Genomic DNA, 18344 nt, shown 5'->3' on the forward strand with positions numbered 1-18344 from the left:
TTTGACAGTGTTTATTCCCTAGAGCTAAAAAAAAAACAAAAAAACATGCTGCTGTCCAATGCTGCAGTGTTTCCACAGTATTGCTACATGAGTCCATAGAGAGAGGGCTGGCCTGCATCCCTCACTGTCCTGGGGCCTTGGATTAACTCCATGTCTGTGGGTTTGGGCTCCAGTCCTGACCTAGCTGGCTGGCAGACTGGCTAGCAGGCTGACTGATTGGCTGGCTGGAAGGGAGGATGACTAATTTGGTGGCTGGCTGGTTGAATAGTTAGATGATTGAATCACTGCTAGTGTGTGTGCATGTTTGACTGAGAGAGAGAGAGAGAGAGAGAGAGAGAGAGAGAGAGAGTGTGTGTGTTTTATGACTTATGTAAGGAGTTATAGTGATTTATGTGAATTGGTTTGTGCTATAATGTAGCACATTAGCGAGGAGGAGCACTTCAGTGTGAAGACTTTGGGCTGTTTCTCCATGGATTAGAATGATTTTCTCTGTTGCTGTTCACAGATGATTTGCAGGGATTAGCATTTCCTGGCAGTCTCAGACACTTTTGTATTTATTGACTTTCTATGTTATTGTGGCATTATTCCCTAATAGGTTGTTACAGAAAGAACTGTGATGAGAACCACAGGACCCAGCTGTCTCTTTTTTTCCTAGAGGGTCTGGAGCATATTCTAAGACAACTTAATATGCAACACAGTTTGACAGAACAGCCCTAATACTTTCCCTTCACAGATGTAACCACCTTTTACTTCACAGTCTTGCACTGCTGCTGTGCTGTTGCTTCATTGTTAAAATCCTGAGGCATTGATGCAGTATAGCTAGAATCATTTGTATAATGTATCTACCAATGTAGCAGATGGCATTAAATAGTGACATGGTTTCTTGTCTACCTTTCTATATTATTTGTTGTTTCTGTTTTGTTGTAAGGGCTATCCAGGGTTACCAGGAGGTCCAGGGGACATCGGCATGCAAGGTGCACCTGTAAGTGTACCCTCATCACCATTATGTAATACCAGATAGTGATTATTTGCACTTAATATATATTCCTCCTCCTATATCCTCCTGCAAGGTCTGCAGTATATGCATATATTTTTTCCTTCGCTGAGGTTTTTCTTTTCTTTTGCTCCCATTTTGGATTGAGTCATACACACATTAGTACTTAATGGACTGACAAGCTTGGATGCATTGACTCTCCTCTTCCCTACTCAGTGTCTTGGCTGGATATTATAAACGCCTAAATTGCAAGATTAACTTGGATTCTTGAACTGAGTTGGAGGAACATGCTCTTGGATTTTTGTAAACAGATAAAATTTAAGGGGGTGATTTGATATCTCAGTTTTCCTGTTTCCCACCATTTAGTCTAGACCTGTGTAAACAGTATGTCTTAAAAGGCTGATTGTTCAGTAGTGCTGCTGAAGCCTTTATAGTACATCCAGTAGGTTCACATGACTAGTGTTGATGGTTGGTTAAAATATGCATAGAGTTTTTGCCCTGTTTAGTTTTTGTATAGATTCTATGTAAATATGCAATATGCCTAAGAAACACAATAAAATCCCATTTTCTCTCTCTCTACCTTCCATCTTGTTTCTGTCTTGTTTTTTCTCACAGGGTCCACAGGGGCAGAGGGGTAGTCCAGGCATCGCTGGTTCTAAGGGCAGGAGGGTAAGGTTTTTTTTTCCCATTCTATGTTATGGATGTGAGCCTACTACAACTCAATAGTGGCCATGGCTGCTTCACTTATCAGATCCTTGGTTGTCTGTTTTGCATCACAGCTCAGTTCCCATAAACCAGAGGTTAAAGCAATTAAAAGACATGTGTTTGTCCTTCCACTTGGCACGAGCTTCTTTATAGGTGCATTTACAACTGTTTCATAAGCCTCGTGAATCTTATGTTGGGAGACATTATGGTAACATCAAATGGATGTGGTGTGGTAATACTGGTGAGACACCGTGTGGCTGAGAAGAGAATGGCACCTTCAGGTGAGGAGGCAAAAACAGATTTATGATTTTAATTGCTGTTAGACTTCTTGGGGCTTTACAGAATTTGAAGCAGGAGCAGTAACTGGGGTGCAGTGTGTGGTCAGTGTACCAGATCAGAACAAACATATTTCATCTCAACACATTCATCTTAAAGGCCTAGTGTGTAACATTTAGAAGGATACATTGGCAGAAATGGGATATAAAATCCATAGTTAGGGGCACCCTGGTAGCTAACCTACCGAACTGGGGCCCCATGTGCCAAGGCTGAGCCCCTGCTGCAGCAGCCATGTATGTGTGTGAGTGTGTGTGTGTGACCACGTCATCCTCTCTCTCTCCCCCTTTCCTGCATATCTTCAGCTATCCTGTCAAAAAGCCTCAAAAGATATATATATATTTATATTCATAGGTATGTTTTTATTAGTATATAATCAGCTGAAAATTAATCTACAAGAGAGACCAGGCCCCCTTCCAGGGAGGATGTCTTGTCGCCATGTTTCTAAAGTAGCCCAGAAGGGACAAACCAAACACTGGCTCTAGATAATGCCCTCTCACAAGTTTTACAGCCACCTTAGTTTCTCCTAAACACTTGGAAGGCTGAGTTGTATTGAAATGGTTGCAAATTCACCTCTAGCAACCATGAAGTCCTACACACCGGTCCTTTAAATGTCTACAACTCCAACTCATAGAGTCCATATCACAGTTTATGTGTGTTGCCTTAGGAACCAAAATGAAATAGCGTTTATTCTGCAAATCACAATAATTGTATTGTATTAAAGTGACAAATATACATGAATATTTAGATGAACTGGTATCTTCTTTCTCATGCACCAATGTGTCAACTATGTAAAAACAAAAATTTTGATAATATTTCAATTAATTGTGTAGCCCCAATCACTCATTCATATTTAATTTCCTTTTATCCTGTGTCCTCCATTCACTGTTTTTTCCTCCAGTTGAACATTCTGCCAAGCGAAACATATGGCAGCATTTAACATGCCATGGCTAGTGTTTACTGTAATCCATACACGTGTCAGTTTGTGGTTGCATTTCCTGTCTGGCTGAGGTACCAGGATCGGTGAAAACCGCCAAAGCTAATCATTTGAACCAAAGTCACATATTGCCCTCCAAGCGGATGTTTGGCAGAAGAGACGTCTGAAATAAACATGCATGGTTTTGTCGATAAGAGGTGAACATCAGATTGCAACATAAAGGAAGCAAACTGGAGCTGCCACACTTCTTATTACTCATTCTGATCATTTTATCCTCTGAGCTATAAGATATGAGTCATATTTTGAAACTGAATTATGTAGTGTGCACCTGCCCTAGCTGACACACACCTGCACTAGTTCTAAAGTGAGTTATCATTGTGGTAAAACAGGTAGTGCATCCTCTGAGTTACTGAGTTACTTCCCTCATATCCATCTCTGATTCCTCATCCCCATTTTAATGATCACTCCATTTGCTGCTCCATAAATGTTCCTGTAGACTGTTTGTGTTATTACTTCCAAATAAATAAGTTAACTAATTAAAGGCAATTAGTTTAACACCGACAAGGATGGACCACAAGTTACAGTAGCATTACTCACTTCAAAACCTAATAGAAATAACCTCCTCAATAAAAACCAAGATTGGAGAGAAAGGTGAAATACAGGAAGGAACAAAGAGAGAGAAAGATAGAGTTGGTCTGCCTGGAAGCTTAAAGGGAGCAAAGTGACCTGATGGGGATGGGAGTGTGGCTTGAGGCAAAACAGGAGCAGATAGAGAGCCATCAAAGGTAGAGATATAAAAGAGGGGAGACAAGATGGAAACAACAGATAGGTTGAAAGCGGAAAAGTCCTGAAAGCCTGAAAGAGTGGACAGGAGAGAAAAGGGTTGTGTTTACAGATCTTTATCTGCCACCCTACCTGTGTGGTAGTGCTACACGCTGGGAAAACCCTGGAATGTTTTCGGGAGTGGTAGGCTGTAGCATCAGGGCGGAAACCCCACCAAAAGTAGACCATAGAATACAGACTAATGACTTTGTTGCTGGTGTTATTTCAGAGTTAACTGTACATATGCTTTGATGCTAAATAAATTCCTGTACTGCTCATTCTTTGTTGAGGGATGTTCAAAGCTTTGTTTTATGTTGTCACATAGGGGCCCCGGGGTCCAGATGGCCCACTGGGAGAACCAGGCCCTGAGGGCACCAAGGTAATCATGCACACCACCCTGTTGAAAACATCATTGTGTGCATGTGAAGATGGTAATATAGTAGTTTTGCATGAAATATGTCCTTCCTCCTGTATATTAGCCACGACATTAAAGCTAGAAATATCTACTCAACACTACTTTACTGAATCTATTTGTCACATGAATGGTTTATTTCATCACTACCTCGAATTTTTTTTCTAATGCCTTTCCAAAATGTGTCATGTATTCTTTGCAGGGTGAAAGGGGTGACATTGGACAAAAAGGAGAGCCAGGATTCATAGTAAGTGGTGTCTAAATGAATCTGTCTTTACAATTGTCTTAAACCTTATTTGGAAAAGAGAAAATGCCAGTGACTGAATGGTCATGATGCTGTAAATGTCTTATGTCTAACACACTTCTGGATGAAGGCTTCAGGCTCTTAAGAAAACGTGAAGGCCAATTTATATGTACCCTTATTCATCCAAAGCCAAGTATAATCACCGTCTTTATCCTGAAGCATCTAGGTTAACATGCACATCCCTTTTGAAGATGCACTTCATCTTGTATAACCCACAGGCCTCTGTAAAAGCTTTAATCAGTTTTTATTCGCAGAGTGGGCCTTTGTCTTCTAGTCTCAGTATCAGGTTATACCCAAATGCAGTTATTATGTACCTTTGCCAGCTTGTGTTGAGGAAACCCGAGCTAAATCTGCTGAGGAGAAAGGAACGCTGAAGGTGAACGTATGCGAGTATTGAACTCCTCTAGCCGAGTGAAACTCAGTTCAGCTTCCGATTTGCTTGTGTTACCTTGTTTTAGTATTTAAAACATTAAATTAAAGAGATTTTAAGTGCGATGTTAGGATGTTATTGCTCCCTCTTGACGACCTACAGACAAATGTGTCCAGCACACACAAAATCTCCAATCATCTGACATGGAGGATGAATGTGTTGCCAAATTGAAATCAGTTGGATTGATTGAAACTGCATGTTAATCATTCAAGTACGTATTTCTGTTTCAAAGGGCAAGGCTGGCAGTCCAGGGGAGAGAGGTCCTCCTGGGAAGCCTGTAAGTAATGTTTACCTTGTAGTTATTATTCAGCTGAATTTCTCTTTCAGACTCTTTAATTATCCTCTTCACTTTGGCAAAAAGCATCACTATGGCTACAGAAGACAACACAGCCTTGTAAAACATCTCCACATCCTCTTTTCACCTGTAATATATATAATTATCACTTGAAGAGTGTTCCCCAGTAAAGTCACCCAAGAGGAAGTTGTCATAGTTAAAAGAAGACACTGAGCGGTGTTTCCAGGCTCATAATCAAAACATATGTGCTCGGCTTTCCCCTTACTCATCTGGTGTGCATGGGTGCAAGATTTTCCACTTGTAATGACTTAAAGTTTTGATTAAAGAGTTATTCTTGGTGTGTGATTTTAACACTGTTCACACTGTTTTGAGTTCAGATGAGCCATTCATTTGATTTTTGAGTCTGTTAACTCTCAGTATATTTGATCTAGAGAAACTTGTCAGTGCTCTCTGGTGGACAGATTATGTAATGGCATGAATGGTTTCTGAATAACATATATCTCTTTACCGCAATTTCTTCTTACTACTGCATGGGCGCCGCTATCAATATATTCAGCTAATAATGCAGTGTGATATTAGCCAGCATATTTATTGATCAGGGTCCACTTTGAGTGAGACTTCAAAAAACCCCTGAGAAGAAGGACAGACATGCAAAGAGAACATCTAACATAGTTTCATGTACAGTAAAACTATACTGTCTTATTTTAGTGCCATACAATACAAAGACAGGTTTTTGGCAGGTTTGAAGGAGAATTTTGCCAGCTAACTCTTGCTTTTTCCTGTTTTTACCATCAAGAAAATGATGGATGGTAGTTTTGATATGCCTTTGAACTGTGAACGAATAAAATAACTTGTGCTCCGCAGATGGTAGAAACATGCAAACAAAAACAGATCAAAAACGGATTTAAAAGCAAATCCATGTGAGTTGTCTAAAGTCAAAGTGATGATCATAATATCCACAGTGTGTTCCTTGTAGTGCAGTGTTGTTGTTTCATCCGTTTATGGAAGGACTTACAAAGACGATCCCCAGTCAGAGAAAAGCTGTATCACCTGCAAGCTTAAGCGGTGTTGGACTCAGTTGTTTGGCTTGTTTTGTTTTCCACTGACAAATGAGCAGCTTTCTAGTTTCTCTAATCATGTATTGGCTTAACATTTGACATCCGAGGGCTGTTTGTAATCACTCTTAACACACGCACAAATACACACATAGACGCGTGCAGCCCTGTCGTCTCACTCGCAGATAAAGCCGTATGTAGACCCACACACGTACATTCATGCACACCTATGGACATAATAACACACACATACTTGGGACTAGTTGTGACCTGTCCTCCTAAGCGCACACTAAGGTCTTTTGCATTGGATGAGTTTGCTATAACTTTCAAACACGGGTCACCGTGTGTTTTGACCTCCACTTCAGGTCGAAAAGTTAGTACATAACTTTATTAACGATTGATTTTTGCTTCTTGGTATTAAATGAAGAACATCTACTCATTCTTAGAACTTTCCCACCACCATCAGCCTCACTGCTTTGAAAAATAAGCTGTATCTGCCAGAAATAATGCAGCTCTGGCTGCTGTAGGGGGGGCAGCTTTTTGCTGTCCACCACTGGACTGATAGCGCCATCTTGTGTCTGATAAAATCTCCCTTAAAATCTGTCATGAACAATTCCTCACCACTTCTATGATTACATTTTGTAGTTAATAAAGTTGTCAGTGACTGTGGTTTTTGTCACAAACACTGTATTATACTGTAGTGTCCATAAATCATTGGGTTTCCCTAAGATTAATTTCATCAGTAAATCTTACTCTAAATGTAACTTTTGACAATTACTCCTCTGACTTTTTCTTCCTCTTTTCTTTTCCCTTTTGTTCATTGGATTCATCTTCACTCTTTAAAGAGCACATTTATAAAGTTTGATACATCTAAATACTATATTTTGTTTTCTTATTTTTAGTCATATGTCTTCATTGCATAGAAGCAAAGCAATTTATTCTACAGCTAATGGCTGATGCTACTGAATCCATTGCTGTCTTATCAAACTTTTGGCACGTTCATTTCAGTGCTTGGAACAACCTGCTCTCTGTTAGGCACACAAAAGTAATCTCTGTCAGTGACGGATGAAACACTGTTTCAAATTAGTTAGTCTCTTGTCTAAACTTGGCAGCACAATGTTTGGACTACAACAAAAAGATCTGAAATTGCAGGAAAGCCAATCTGTTTTGCATCAAAGAGTTTTATGCGTCATGTCTGTAGGCATTAGACAGCATTGATATATTAGACTCAGTCATCATGTTTGTGGTTATATTGCTAATGATGATATAATAAGGGACGGAAGAGGGCCAGAGCCAGGTTTTTTCATGCTTGTTTTCTGTAATTACACAAATGAATGACTGACTGAGCTCTTGACTGTCTGTGTTTCCAGGGTAAACCAGGTATTCCGGGCAGCAACGGAGAGAGGGGACCCCACGGTGAACCAGTAAGTATGCTGTCCTCTGATTGCTGCATTGATGTGGCTGTTTCAGGAAGCTTGCAAACTACGAACTGCGTAATCCATAATTACTAATCAATATTTATTACCAAAGTTCCATGAGAAAGGCTGTCAGGAGTTAATGAATAAACCCTTCAGAAACACTTGAGAGGGACGTTATTGAGATTTGTCTTTGTTTATTGCTTTCTCTCTGAATTCCTCACACCTTAACGCTTCATACCTTGTGCCTCCCTTCTTGGATTAGTCTTCAAGTTCTTGATTTTCCTGGAAATATGCCGACCCCTCAAGGACATCAAGAATGTCAAACAATCAGATACAAATATTTATTAGCTTGTGAAGTTTCAATAACGCGGGAGGCACGGTTTATGTTATGGGTCTCATCTTGCCTTTGGCTGGTTTTCAGTTTTACTCCAGGCATTCTCAGCTCTCAGCTTTTCCTAGTCTACAGTCTTAAACATTTAACTGAATTTGTTGGTTTTGCCCTAATATGCTAGATTATGTTCTGGTGATTTAGTCCCTGATTTACTGTACCCAATAAGTCTAATAATGAGATCAGTTATCATTAAAGCTGGTGTCCTTAAAGCATCTTATGTTTATTATTCTTGCAGGGACCCAGAGGACCTCCTGGAGAGGCTGGACCTGATGGAGAGCAAGGGCCTGAAGTACTTTTCATTAAATATTTGAACTATTTATCAGTTCATTATTAAGTTTGTTATGTTTTGTTGGAAGGTCAAATTTTGTAAACACAACAAATTGAATGTGACTCATGGCCTTTGTTTTCCTGTCTCATCTTTGTAGGGTGGGCCTGGTGGAGAGGGGGAGCCGGGAGCCATCGGAGAGCCTGGGTTAAAGGTCAGCAACACCCTGCCATGTTTTTTTGCAACCCCTCCAGCTCCTGCATCTTACAAAACATTTGTCATGTCGTGCGTCAGTCCCCGCCGCCTTCAAGCGATGGGAAAAGCCGTGAACTTGCTCAGTCAATTTGTACAGACATAACTGTAGCCTTGGGTGAAGCAACAGCTGATTGCCTAGGTCTAACACTGCCTCAGCTTCACGTATCAGTGGTTAGTGTGAGTGTAGGTGTGCACATAAAAATATGCTTTGACATCCAGACAGCCCTGTGTTGTGTTTTTTTTGTCCCTGTAGGGTGATATTGGGCCTCCAGGAGCTGAAGGGGAGCAGGGACAGGAGGGAATAAGGGTGAGTAACTGCAAACATCCCACTAATCCCTTCCTTCCTTGTGTTTGGATAAATCTAACCCGGCCGTTTATTTACTCCCCCGCATTTTGACGAGGATTTCTAATCCTCTGGTCCCAAGAAAGCAGAGTGATGGAATAAATAGAACTTGGACTGCTTGAGTCTCATCTTTCTGTCCTAGCCACATAATTAGGTTCAACATTCTTTAACATGGTTCCTCAAACATCAGACCCACGGTGTCTTTTTTACTTTACTCTTAATGGATGAAGGAAGATGAAAGAAATTTGATATGTCTGAGAAACTGTCCATGTGGTACATTGGAAACTTCTTTTCTTGCCTGACTGTCCACAGATGAACCAAAGAAATAATTTCTCCTCAATATAAATGTTCCAAATGTGTTGTTTTTTGTGTGTATTAATTGCCGAGATTGTGCTTACAGTGGGGATTTTTAAAAACTCATCTGGTATGTTTCATTTAGCAAAGGAAATCGCTGTAATTACTGTACAACATAATTTCTTCCTTTATTTGGCACACATGTTTCAGATGGTTACATGGTTCTCCACAAACTTGACATGATAAATCAAATCTCAGCAGAATTAATATCATCAGCATTTAGAAGGGATAATTTGGCCACTCCAGTCAAGACAGTGGAGTATCCTCATTACATCTTGTTTTAATCCCTATTTAATTTAAATGTGTTGCTTACCCCCCTCTACTAATCTCTTCACTAAGAAGTCAAGTTAATGTATCCTATTCTCTTTCATAGAACTTACAGAGTAACTTAACACTCCCTTAAACTCTTGATTTTGCTGAACTCCAGTGGTTTACCTTCTCACCTGGACGCAGTGTTGTGCAAGTACACTGTTGAATGTGTTTACAGGTGCAACACATCGGACCACACCCATCATGGATCTATAATCTGTTGCTTTACCAACATCTTTAAATTATGTTCAAATTTCTGTAATTTCACTTAAAATCAGGACATTGTTGCTGGAAAGACTCATTGCTAACAAACATTTTAGCTCAAACTAAATACTATTTACTGTATCTACAATGTCTGAATAGACACAGTGAACTGAAAGATCTACCATCACAGAGAAAATAACGGTTTCACAGTTCTCATAACACAGACTTTGAGGAGGGACAAAAATATTATTGTGCCACTTTTTACAACAGTGAAGAGGTTTTTGTTGTAAATGGTGATGTTTTTGTAGGGTCCCCCTGGTCCCCCTGGTGAAGACGGCCCTCAAGGAAAAGATGGACACAAGGTAAACATAGCAAGAACTTCTCTAATAAAATCAAGCATATAGCTAAAACAAGTTATTATAAAGTTATTAAAGTCAACTTCTGAAAACCACAGGTTGTCTGACCTATTGACCTTTCTCTGTTGATAATGTGAACGTTACTGTATTAAAACTGAACTGTTTTTCACTCTGTTTTTCCTGCCTCTCTTTCTCTACGTCTATCACACTGTCAGGGGGAGCCTGGTGAGCGTGGGCCAATTGGAGAGCCAGGGGACAAAGGAATGGAAGGGGACCCTGGGGCCCCAGGACCACCCGGAGAGCCTGGGAAACAGGGCTTTCGTGTAAGTTTATTTTATCTTTCCAAACAGCCATATACAACTACTTTAATCAAACAACCTTCCCTTAAATAGTGTGCAATTAACAGAAATTGATGCCTGTATTGACATTCAGAATGACTCAAGACACACTTGCACACAGTTTAGGTGAGAACTAGATGTAAATAAAAGGTCAGGTAGGTCAGGTTTGCTGCAGAACTGGTTCCTCTGGTTTTTCACTGTGGTGGTTTATGTGAGAGCTGGGGAGAGATTGATGGATGAGCATACTTTCCTCTGAGACATATCAAAATAAATCCCACCTTTAGAATTTTAAATACCTGCAACTAACTGAGCAGATTACAAAAGTGCTCTTAACCAAATAATGCCCTTGTGTCCCAGTAGGGGTCAGTCTTCTCTTCAACAAAGACTTTTTGCTACTGGGACAGTGAAAGCTTCTGTCATAGACTGTGGATGTTTAGCACAGTATGATAGATGTGAGTCAAAGTCTCCTCTCAGTGCTTCTTTGTTTTGAGATCCAGATCCAGATTTAGCTATGGGTGTTGAGTCTACAAAAATGTAAGCTGAGAAATCTGACGACATTGTGGTCTACAAGCTATTAACCTCTGCAGGGAAAATAGCACACTGATAACGTAGTGTCAGGATCCACAGGTTAGTGTTTAATGCAGGATCCAAAATATGATGTCTGTTAAAGTCACAAAGCTGAGGCAAATTATTTGATGGCATTTATGGTTGCAGTAATCAATGCCTCTGATTATTCAATAGATTTTTAGTGTGTATGGTAATAATTCAATGAGTCTCCTGTTACAGGGGCCAGAAGGAAAACTAGGGCCCCCGGGGAATAGAGGACGACACGGCAAGAAGGTAAGGACCTCGCTCACTTTACCTGTTACACTAACAAAGACCACGCCAATGAACGTATGGAATTAGAAAGGTTTATTGCACATAATGGATACATGTGAAACCAATATGATAAACTGTGATAGGGATGAAGGGATGAGAGTTGAGGGATAGGGATGAGGGAGAAATCAGGTTTGTGAACAGATGAATGAATGGATGGACAGAGGAGTTCGGCAAAATGGTGAGAGGGAACTGAGTGGGTGATGAGACTCTGAGTGGGAGATCTGTCTTCGTATCTCTTCTTTAGAGCCCCAGTGGTTATAAGAGAGTAAAGGGAGAGAACAGATAAGGTGTGTTGAGGTACATTTTAGCTTAAATGAGATGAGTGCGAGGCGTTGGCTTAGTTCCCGAACCTAGTTATAAAACCTCATATTGTACATTTCCCGGCAAAAAACAGCAAGAGGACACAGTCCAAGGCCCTTTGGCGTACAAGTGGTTCCAAAGAACCACTGACTCATCTTTTCTCAGTTGCCTCATTTGGGTTCAGTCTAGTTGTTGACTCAAGTTTTGAGGATAAAAACAAGACACCGCAACCAATGCTGAAGACAAATGACTTTTAATGCTAGAATGGATTTGTTTTTTTTTGCTGCAGGACGATTTGACAGAATGGATGCTCCCAGCTGTCAAAACGGGCTGAATGCTGACTTTCACGTTGAAAAGAACAGTCTCCATGACTTTTTGCAAGTGTTGCTGTTTCTCATCCCCTAATGATATTGTGTCTTTTTCCAGGGAGAGAGAGGTCCTGTAGGTCTTGTTGGTGAGATTGGCACAAGAGGAGACATCGGCCAGCCAGGCGAGCCGGGGCTGAAAGGCGCCAGGGGAACTCGAGGCACACCCGTTAGTTCCCATTCTTCCTGCCTTTCCTCTAGCTTAGTCCTGTCTGAGACATTTTTGTCAAAGATTGTCAAGTCAAACTCTTTTTTACTTCATTTTTTTATTATTGAAGGGTAAAAAAAGGGTCTTTGGGATATATCAGAAAGGCTTTTTTTTCCGTCTCAGTCAGTCTGTGTTTCATTGACAGCTGTCAGAATGTCAGTGTTACACCTGTAGAGATTGAGAGAAAAAATAAACACACCTGTGCTGTAGCCTAAATGTCAGGGAAAGACAGTGTGATGTTTATGGTATTAAAGATTAAGGACTACAACAGCATGTAATCAGACATTTGCCGGTACGTTTACATGCTGTTTAATGTGCTGCAGCTGAGCCGCTAACTAGCCAGCCAAAAAATTATATTTTTCTTGTCAAAACTTTAAGAACAAACATGAAATTAAAAAAGGGAGCATCTTTCAGTGCAGAACCACTAAGATCATGTTGTGAAAGCTGTGGCGAAAAGATTTATATCCCCATCATAAAACAAGTCCGGTCACAGGATTCGGTTAGCATGTGTCGGTTTGAGGCCGAGCTTATGTTTAGCTGAACCAGAGCAAAACAAAAGCAAGAAGAGCAAAACAAACAACACTAGGAATGAATCACTCTTATGTTGTGTGCATTTCTTGCATTGCTTCCAGGGTCGGCCTGGAGTCATGGGGATAGAAGGGCAACCAGGACTGGCAGGATACACAGTGAGTTTCTCCTATGGGAACCATTTTCCATTGTACACACACCGTATGTACCTACATGTGACATATACTCGGCAGAAAATGTCTTCTTACTGGATAGTAAGCACATCCCACTATGCTTTTATTTACTGGGGGCCTACATCTTACAAAATATGATTACTGTCTAGATAGATAGAAGACAGAAAATCCCAGATTCCCCTTAAATCAAGAACATGGGTAAGAAGAGTAAATGAACTGTTCCAGGTTTATCCATCAAACCTAATCCTGCTTCAAGGAGCTTTAGATACAGAGTTAACACGTTGCATTTTATTTTAATCTAGCTAACTCGCCTTCCCTGGTAGCCTTGTGCTGTAAGTCTAGCATGTGCTTGAGACATCCTGAGTTTGAGTCTGGTGGAGGACATCGTCCCTGCCATTCTTATGCTTCCCGTTACTCTTTACTGTTAATTATGCAATGAATGCAAAATACCAAGAAAAAAAATAACTGCCTAAGCTAAGACAAGAGGTGGAATTGAACATGGTGAAGTGTACAAGCAAATGTTTCCAGGCGACTCAACAGCCTGGTCAATGCCAACATCCGTGGGTTTAGGTTGCATAACTTGAACAGGGCACCTCAAGTTCATTTAGTCCCTTTTTATGAGTGAGTGTGTGTGTGTGTGTGTGTGTGTGTGTGTGTGTGTGTGTGTGTGTGTGTGTGTATATGAAAGCTTTCAGACACATTCACACTTGACTCAGGTTGCTGAGTGATTTCGAAGTCTGTGCCAAAAACCTAAATCCTCAAGTGGCAAAGTGACAGAATGGAAGAGCTTCTCTACAAAGAATTGTGTTTATATAAAACGGTTCTGATTTATATGCTGACAGCAGAACTCAACTTTCTCCAAGAAACATGCCGTAGCCAGTAGAAGCATGGCAGCTTTGTAAGGTACACTAACCAGCGTTCTCTTTTTTTAGGGTCACCCTGGCAAGCCTGGTTCCATTGGACCACCAGGGCCGAAAGGTGAAAAGGTAACATAGTACCTGAACTAATGTTTGAAATGGAATTATTTCAGTATTTTGGGTTATAGGTTTGTGTACTTCAGTGTACTCTCTGGTTGCAAAATGTTTCTGTCTGCATGCTTGACTGCCTGTGTGTTTGCTCCATTCCAGGGTTATCCAGGCGAGGACAATAGGACCCCAGGACCACCAGGGCCCTTAGGTGAACCAGTAGGTCTTGCTTTCCTTTAAAGTCTCCTTTCTGATCCCTAACTCCTCGCTCTGTTTAGTCCAAGCTGTTAAATACCGGATTGACTCTGAAAGTAAAAGTTAATCCTGATCAACTCCTGATTTTAGCACCAAGTACACTCATGTTTTTGTCCCACCAGATTGACAATAATGTATCAGTGTTTCTGTTCTTTGTTATTTGTTTATTAAGAGGGATATTCTCAGACCTGTCATGCATATGGACCCCGATTATCAACCTGTGTGGCTCAGATATTTTCTGTTCATTACAAGCTGAGCATGTACAGAAATAAAATGTCTGACAAAGGTTTTTACATGTCTGGATAAAGCTTAAGCTTATCTTTGTTTGTGTTCTCATAATGACCCCTAATAAGGATAGAGTTCTCATCACAATACTGTGATGAACACAAATGTTTCATTGTTAAATTGAAACAAAACATTTTAGCCCTTGACAAGTGTGAGTGCCAGTGAGGGCCATTATGCACAATAAGCTACCTCAAGGATTCTGCACCCAAGAAAACAAAGCCATTCTTAGACTAATATCAAAAGAGGATCAGGATGTATCAAAGAGTCTTAGCAGCTTTGGAAAGCTCACAGTCATACAGTACCATGACTCTTATACACATTTCCCAGCACTCGATGTAAAGGCCGACACAGCATGAACAATCAGGTTCACAGGTATAGATAGCAACCTACCATATGAGTAGTGCTGGATTATCAGGTTGGCACAGTGTTGCAGTGCATAGCATGGGCAATACAATGGTAGCCTCTGTCTTACTGCACCCCCAACCAAGATTGGCTGAAAGTAAAGTTCAAGGTGAAATTACGCCTTTCCATTTGACTCCAGTAAAGATCCAGACTCATAGGTCACATCTAATGAATATGTTTTGTGTGTGTGTGCCTGAGAAGTGACTCTAAGTGTCTTTAAGTAGCTGACCAGCTCAATTAAATCTTTGTGCGTATAAATGAAGGTATGCATAAACAGTACGTGTGTTCATGTGTGTGTATTTGTGTCTACTCAGGGCCCCCCAGGAGAACGAGGAGAGCGTGGAGAGCCAGGGGATGAAGGATATCAGGTAGACAAAACCATTCAATCTGTTGTTTGTCTTCTGGATTGTTGTTTCATTTGGTTCTTTGGTGATCCATTGAGCACTGCTCTGCTCAGGTAAGGGCAGACCACACATGTTGGAGAGGATTACCATATTCCCAGCAATAAGGCTGTAGAAATCATCTGTTTTTGTCACTTCATGCCTTTCAGGTGCAGGATTCTTTGCTCTCAAAACATACACATAGGGTAGTTCTGATACCGGAAATGCCTCCGATACGGCCTAAAATGCTGGTATCAGCGAGTATGAGAGTCTATGCACTGATCCGAGCCACCTAATTTATGAGCAACGAAATGGGACCCTGCTACTTTATAGCCGCATCCTGTTTGCCATCGTTCCCCCAGGATGGCCAAGTCATGACCCGCTGATATTAAAAAGAGCCAAGCCATACAATACATATATTTTTTAACGCTCTTGTATCGTATCTGTACTCGGTGTCAGCAGATACTCAAAGTTCAGGTATTGGAATCGGTATTGGGAAGGAAGAAATGGTTTTGGAACATCTCTCTCTGTAAGTGAATCTAAAATGTAGCCTGTAGCAACAAAATTCTGATCGGTCAAATACACACAATTTGATTAGCTGAGCACACTGTTTTGATGTGCTATGCCTTCATATCCTAATTTTGTTAACTCTATTCGTATTCAAAATCTCAACAATGCAGTAGGTCTCCAATCATTCTTCAAAAACATTTAAATCATGCCACACACTCCCAGGACCTTGCTTAAATTGCCCTAATGTAGAGGGACTTTTTTAGTATCCTAATGGTATGCTGGATGGCAGTAGAGATAGTTTTAATGGATTGTGCGTAGGACACATTTTAGTCATTAAGTACTGCATCTCATACTGTGGTCCAAAAGGTTGGGTAACAGTTGTGTAACTGTTGTAAGTGCAGTCCTGCGAAGAATCACTAGAGATAATCCTTGACCCATTTCCAGCTCCAACCTAGGTTCATACTCATAAAAACTAATATTTAGCTTGGCAGTCATGTCATCATTCCTCAGACTTATGCTATTCATCTGAGTGCAGAATTTGTAGATCCTCTATAGTATACATACATTCAAACTTGGCTTAGAAACATGTGTATATTGTTTTGGTCCTTTAGAGCTTTGCTGTACCTTGAAATGGAACACTGAGTATACACACACACACTTATTAAGGCTGATAATCAGAGAGAAGAATGTCATTCTCTATTAAAATTGTGTTTCAGGGCCATATTGGTATCATTGGATCTCGTGGAGCTATTGGACCACAAGGCCCTCCGGTAAGTCAGTAAATATTTGTAGCACAGAAACTACAATGTATAGTATTAGGTACAATAAATATCAGTTTTTACCTATTTTTTTACGTGCACTGTAATCATTTTTTGCGGGTGACACAAGAGTAAGTCATAGAGTCATTTAAATCAGAAGGGTTTATTTCTTTGTGTGAATGTGCTCTGAGTGTGATTATGAGCTACCCTGTGTGCTGCGTAGACAGTTAAGAAGCAGTGTTGATACTTTTTAATTCCATTTCTTCCATTATGAAATCATCCCTTAATAATGTTGTTTTCCTGAAAAAACGTGAACCATATTAATGGCAATATTTCTACAGTTAATCATTTAAATGACATATGGTTTGTATTACATCTTAGTATTATTGTTTGCCTTTGTGTTCTTGCTTTGTAAGGGATCACCAGGCTTCCCCGGAGAACCAGGCCCAAAAGGAGAGATAGGAGTTCCGGTGAGTTCATACAAAAATCCCCTTAGCAGGTTACTAAACTTGGTCTCCCTTCATCATAATGTTTCTACTATCAGGCTGCTCTTTTTGTACTGAATAGTTTTTTTTTTACTCTAAATAAAACCAGGCATTGCCAAAGGTCATTAGGGCTTATGGCCACAGACCTGGTGTGGTTGCAATGGGACACTTGCACATGAAGGGAAGACAGCTTCGGTTGGTTTGGTTTTACTGTGGGGCAGATCTTCTGTCCAGGGGAAATCCCCTTCATGCAGAACTGAGACTTCATCCAGGCTTAGTCTGGTTTGGGAGCATTAGAGGCAGCTGTCCACGAACCTCTTTGGGAGAACACTCAACGTCCTCTGTTTTTCTCCCTTCACGATCAAAATGTACTTCTGGGTGTGGATGCACTGGCCCATCAGTGGCCTTATGCTCTTTTGTATACATTCCCCCCAACTGCTCTGATCTCCTGACCCCAGCCAGGCTGCAGGCCATTTGATGATTCTCATAACTCCTTACTGAACATCAAAGCACGGGCTGGCAGAGATAACCCAGCAACCTGCTGTCTCAGGCTTGTCCAAAAAAATTCTACCCCACCCAGAGAGGCTGGCTCTGTGGACCTGGTCCATAAGTGGTTGAATCTGAGCACCGTGGGCCTCCCTCTGGGCATAACTGGGACCATTCTGAATGCTAGGTGTGTTATATGACTGTGATTTTGTCTTTCTTACAAGACATGGTGGACAGCAGGAAGGCTTTCTCCACTCTCAAGTTATACTTTGCAGCTATTTCTTTTTTTTTTAAGTGTTTTTTTGGGGCTTTTATTGCCTTTATGATAGTGACAGTTGAAGACAGACAGGAAAGCAAAGGGCCGCAGGTCGGATTCGAACCCTGGGCCGCTGCAACAAGGACTCAGCCTCGGTACACGCCAGCTCTACCCACTGAGCTAACCGGGCACCCTACTTTGCAGCTATTTTTGCCTAATGTTTTGGTTTTGATGGGAAGGCAGGCTGTGGAGCAGTATTCCTTGGTCGGCCGCTTTATGATAAGCCGTAAGTTCCTGATTTCTAAGCCACTGGCCCCACCGTGGGACCTTCCCGCTGTATTGGATGCCCTGAGCCCTTGGAACAGGTGGATTTAAAAGTGGTGACTTTAAAGACAGCCTTTTTGCTGTCTCCTGTTTCAGCTAATGAGTGGGTGCAATTCATGCTCTTTCAGTACACCAAGCATATATAAAGTTCTTTTCGGGCAGTGTTCCTAACCCTGCCTTTATGCCTAAGGTGTCAGGGTCATGTTCCCCAATTTACCTTGTGTCCTTCTATCCCCAACCATTCTCCTCAGATTAGCATCAGTGT

At 41.0% G+C, this 18344-nt stretch overlaps 1 protein-coding gene across 2 annotated transcripts in view; it reads left to right on the top strand.

Annotated features, from left to right (window-relative positions):
- Positions 1-18344, top strand: part of LOC127350906 (collagen alpha-1(XXIV) chain) — an 88529-nt gene that overhangs the window by 56375 nt on the left and 13810 nt on the right. For both annotated transcript variants that reach the window (XM_051377966.1, XM_051377967.1), the window contains exons 27-45: positions 929-982; positions 1610-1663; positions 4117-4170; positions 4406-4450; positions 5170-5214; positions 7658-7711; positions 8332-8385; positions 8522-8575; positions 8870-8923; positions 10135-10188; positions 10398-10505; positions 11307-11360; positions 12126-12233; positions 12905-12958; positions 13906-13959; positions 14101-14157; positions 15195-15248; positions 16487-16540; positions 16945-16998. In XM_051377966.1, the coding sequence (XP_051233926.1) occupies positions 929-982; positions 1610-1663; positions 4117-4170; positions 4406-4450; positions 5170-5214; positions 7658-7711; positions 8332-8385; positions 8522-8575; positions 8870-8923; positions 10135-10188; positions 10398-10505; positions 11307-11360; positions 12126-12233; positions 12905-12958; positions 13906-13959; positions 14101-14157; positions 15195-15248; positions 16487-16540; positions 16945-16998 (1119 nt within the window). The remainder of the gene's footprint in view (positions 1-928; positions 983-1609; positions 1664-4116; positions 4171-4405; positions 4451-5169; positions 5215-7657; positions 7712-8331; positions 8386-8521; positions 8576-8869; positions 8924-10134; positions 10189-10397; positions 10506-11306; positions 11361-12125; positions 12234-12904; positions 12959-13905; positions 13960-14100; positions 14158-15194; positions 15249-16486; positions 16541-16944; positions 16999-18344) is intronic.

The sequence above is a fragment of the Dicentrarchus labrax genome, unplaced genomic scaffold, assembly GCF_905237075.1.
Source record: "Dicentrarchus labrax unplaced genomic scaffold, dlabrax2021, whole genome shotgun sequence".
Taxonomy (NCBI): domain Eukaryota; kingdom Metazoa; phylum Chordata; class Actinopteri; family Moronidae; genus Dicentrarchus; species Dicentrarchus labrax.